The sequence below is a fragment of the Dermacentor andersoni genome, chromosome 6, assembly GCF_023375885.2.
Source record: "Dermacentor andersoni chromosome 6, qqDerAnde1_hic_scaffold, whole genome shotgun sequence".
Lineage (NCBI taxonomy): Eukaryota > Metazoa > Arthropoda > Arachnida > Ixodida > Ixodidae > Dermacentor > Dermacentor andersoni.
Genome location: NC_092819.1, coordinates 66850885 through 66855456, shown reverse-complemented (window position 1 = coordinate 66855456; position 4572 = coordinate 66850885). Strand labels below are relative to the sequence as shown.

Below are 4572 nucleotides of genomic sequence, written 5' to 3'. Positions count from 1 at the left end.
GCTCCTTGTCTCTACAGTATTGTTGTGCCTGGCCGTCCTTCAGAGCAGGGGATGCCCCACCAGCGACATGCAGTTGTCACGGATGAGGTTCACGCCTCATTATTCACTTCGCTTCAACACAGCAATGACGCCCTCCTGACTGTCACGAAGAGGCCACTAATCATTGACATGGTCATTGACATTGCTTCGTGAACCGCCGGTGAAAGGCGTCGACGACAGGTGGTCGCCTCCTGTTGTGCCACGTTGGAGAGGGGTGCGCCACGTTAAAGCACCACGAGCAGCACATAGAAGACATATCCGAGGAGCACGATGAAGGCAGGTGCACGATGTACCCGAGTCGCACGAGAAAGACCAGTGAGGGTTGATAGAGATGGTGAACGATTCGCCATATGTGATTAACCAGTGAATTGACTCGACGAGGGAATGAGGGAAGAAAAGGGCACAAAAAGCGGACTGAGATGGCTGCGAGGGGGAGACACTCGGACATGTAGAGAGACGCTCGGGCATGCAAAGACGCTACCACAGTGTGCTCCGATAGTTGGAGCCGTGTTGTAAAACTTGATCATGTACCTGTTTTGAATACAATCATTTTTTCATTCTCTTCAACGTCGCTTGGAACCCTTCTTTCTACCGACACCTGGCATGGCACCGTCCATGGAACCTTCAGTGACCGCACGGACCCCTGACTTCACAACAGTATACACTAACGACAAGTGTTATCGCTCTCGATATGAGTTGTTAATACGGCATACACCCACCCCTTTTAGAGCGCAGCTCTAAGGCGCCCGTTCCTGCGTACGAGCACAGCAAGAAATGGAAGCGAATGCGGAGCGCAGCGTGAAATGAAAGACGAGTGGGTGAGGAGGAAAGTAGTGGAGAAGGGTACAGAGCGTGCGAAGGGCTAGGAAATGCCCCACCTGTACCACTAAAGTATCGCAGGGTATAGGATAGGTTAGGATGGGATGGTGTTAGTGTGATGACTACAGGAGAGGAGTGGAAGAGTAGAAGTTGGGGGTGAAATGCGAGAGGTTAGAAAAAGTGTGGGTGAGATAGCGTGAAATAAAGGGAGAGAAGGCTACTATCCACATCCTCCACTAATGGGGTGGGCTCGGCAAGACAGTGAGCGTTTACTGAGCAAAAATAGGCAAAATAAAGATAAAACAAAACGCTTATTTTTCCCCTCTTCCTCTTGAACTGATTCTTCATTGTGCCATTCTTCGGGCTGTTCATTGATTATTTTGTAATTTGACGAGTTTCCCGATTCTTGTCGGATTCTGATTCGTCTACTTGTTCTTAGTTCCACTTGTTTACTCTTGCAAGGGTTAAGTTTGCAGCGGTTTGCTCTCTGGTCGTTGTAGCCCTTTGTTTTCTTGTGTTTATACTTGCTGTTTTGTTGTGGTGGTGTTGACGATTTGGTAAAAAACAGTGACTGAGGAGTCCTCACCAAGAATGGCTTTTATGCCATATGACTTTTTCATAGCCACGTTTGTATACCTTTGTAGGTGTTTTTAATTTTCGCTTTCACTGTTTTTAGCTATTTTGTCTCCATGTTTTAGAACTGTTTAATATTCTCGTAATTTTTCTCTACCATTTCCTCAAGAATTCTCATTGTTTCTTTGTTCTTAATTTCAGCTTTTTATGTTGTCAGTTATCACCTAGTTTTTTTTATAAGTTCATTTTCTTGTGTAGTTACAAGTGAACAGTCTTCCAGATAGTGCTCAAAACTATAAATAATTTGTGTGCATTGACGTTTTGGTTCTGACATTATATTAAATCGCGAAAAGTAAGAAGGGAACCTCCTATGTCCTGTCAGTGCCTGGGAAGTATAAAACTTTTTCGGAAAATGTTTCTTAATGTGATTTGTGTCCTTTATCCATTTGTATATGTAACTGGTTATTCTTTTTTGTTCTATATTTTGTTCCATTCTGCATATAAGTTTGCTTGGAATTGTTTTGAAATAAATGATTTTGGAATTGGAAGACATGTCTCTTCGCCTTCCTTTCTGGCTTCTTTTGCTAATTCATTTGCTAGCGTTTCTCCTAATATTCCACTATGGCCTTTAACCTCTTATACCTTTATTTTAAGTTCATTTGATTGATCTCATATATATATTCCTTTTATTTTGCATATAATTGGGTTTGAATGACCTGGATTTTTTGAAGCTTGAAGTGCTGAAATATTATCTGTGAATATCTGGCATCTAGACTGTACAGTGAAACCTCGTTATAACGAACAGTTAAAAAGTCGGAAATTAGTTCGCTATACCCATAATTCGTAATATAAAATTTCGTAAAATATACATGCAAGAGGAGCAAAATTCAATCAGAGAAGGCACAGCAACTCGAACGATGCTTACTTGGGTCACGTTCATTAATTTACGCACAAAGAACTGCGTTATCGCGGCCTGCTTCTTGGTGTTGATCGCATTCCGTATCACGCCCTGTTCCACAGTTTGCAAACACTCAACAAGGGCAAACCCACTGCCCTCAATAGCACTGCAGTGGCGGCGCAGTAAATCCAACGCAGCAAGTGCTTCTTGTGAAGTCGGAATGTTCTCATCGTCTACAGGGTCAGCCTGAGCTTCGTCTGCGGGATGTTCAGAGACTTCCGCAGCGATTTCGGCGTCCGTCAGTACAGCCGTGGTCGCTGAGATGTCGTCGCCACCTACGAAGTCTTCTACAGTCATTGTTGCGGGCATGTCACCAACAAAACGCAAAAAATCGTTCCAGGCCTCATCGAGCTCGCGGAGCTCGGCTTCTGCTTCGTCGGGATCGTCACCATCGTCACTTGATGCATGGGCCTCTGGTGGAACAAAACCTGCGTGCCGAAAGCAGTTGGCAATCGTTTCACCTTTCACACTGTCCCATGCCGCTTTAAGCATCTGGATTGCTCCCAGCAAGTCGATCTTCAAGTCTTGCTTCATACGAAGCTTCACGAGAAGAGTGTCAATCAGTCTGCTCTTATAAACTGCCTTGAAGGCCCTGATGACGCCTTGATCTAAAGGCTGCAGCTTGGCTGTAGAGTTAGGCGGAAGAAAGCGAACTTCGATGTTATTGAGTGCGACATCTGTGTTGTGCGCGGTACAGTTGTCAACAAGGACGCACACTTTGCGACCCTCGCGCACAAGCTCGCAGTCCCAAGCAAGCAGCCACTTTACGAAAAGTTCACGCGTCATCCAACATTTCTTGTTGGAAGCATACTCTACGGGGAGTACGCGGCACTCTTTCATGCATCTTGGGGTTTTAAATCTCCCGATGACGAAGGGTCGCAGTTTCACAGTGCCTTCCATGTTGGCGGCAAGCAAAACAGTGATCCGGGCCTTTCCTTGCTTCCCGCCATGGCACGGCTCTCCACGTGCGTCAAGGGTAAGCCTGGGTAGCATCTGCCAAAATAGGCCTGTTTCGTTCGCATTAAAGATGTCCTTGGGCTGATATTTTGCAAGGATTTGCGGCCACTCCTCTTCCAACCACTTTCTGATGCTCTCGCAGTTAGCCGTCTCACTTTCGCCAGAGATCGTTTTGCCCACGATGTCATAACGTGCCTTAAACCTTTGCAGCCATCCAGAGCTGGCGACGAAGTTTTCGGCAGCGAGGATACAGGCAAAGTCTTTCGCTTTTTGTTGAAGCATCGGCCCCAACACTGGTATGTTCCGAGCTCTGACATCTAAAAACCATTTGTAGAGCGCCTTCTCCAAGTCGCTGAACGCAGGGGGCCGAAGACGCTGTGCACTTGTCCGCATGGTCTCGTGTGCTTGTGCCTTGATGACAGCTTTGTTCTTCACAATGGTACTCAAAGTGCTCCTTGGGATGCCATATAAGTCCTCAAGAATGCACTTCTTTTCGCCGTTCTCGACACGTTCAATTATCTCGAGCTTGGTCTTTAACGTCAGTGCCACTCTTTTTTTCACATTCATCGCCATCACAGCACTACGCACACCCGCGCACCGCACTCGACACGACCACCGAAAGAGCCTCCACACAACGCTACGACGGCCACGCCACTGCTAACACTAAAACGTTATATCCGTTTTATGCCAAACCGCGTTCGCTATAGGAAGTTAAAAATACATGTGTTTGACAAATATATTTCGGAAGAGTTCGATATATTCAATAATTCGTTATATGCGTGTTCGTTATATCGAGGTTTGACTGTATTTGTGATGACATGATGTATTCTATTGCTTTTAAGATAGCTAAGCCTCCTGCATCGTAATTGGAACTGTATCCTGGTAGTTTGTATTTTCTGATGGTTTCAGTTGTATTGCATTTATCTAGTATTACAAAAGCTGGACCGATATTTTGTTCCTTCGTTGAACCGCATGTATATATGCGATAATCTACGTGTTCGTCATTTTGTAGAAAAGCTGTGCCAATTTTCCTTCATGGATAGTTCTGCCAATGATCGTATTTTTGCATTATTTCATTTGTGTGTTGTTTTATTGGACGATTTAGTTATCATAATTAGTGGTAGTCTTTGAATGGCTTTCAATTTCTTTATTATAATAAATTTTCAAGTACACCAAGCAGGTGAAGCTTATGTTATTATTCTCTATATTTTTCTTTTATAATTTAC

General features: G+C 44.7%; 1 protein-coding gene across 1 annotated transcript; it reads right to left on the bottom strand.

Moving 5' to 3' along the window:
- Positions 1-776: 776 nt before the first annotated feature.
- Positions 777-3919, bottom strand: LOC129382410 (tigger transposable element-derived protein 6-like). Its single transcript, XM_055066291.1, has 2 exons — positions 2357-3919; positions 777-791 (listed from the first exon to the last, which is right to left on the bottom strand). The coding sequence occupies exons 1-2, from the start codon at positions 3917-3919 to the stop codon at positions 777-779; spliced, it is 1578 nt and encodes a 525-aa protein (XP_054922266.1).
- Positions 3920-4572: the final 653 nt, after the last annotated feature.

Excerpts from the sequence above, each read along its gene's own strand:
- LOC129382410 (XM_055066291.1), bottom strand. The coding sequence starts at position 3,919 with ATGGCGATGAATGTGAAAAAAAGAGTGGCACTGACGTTAAAGACCAAG.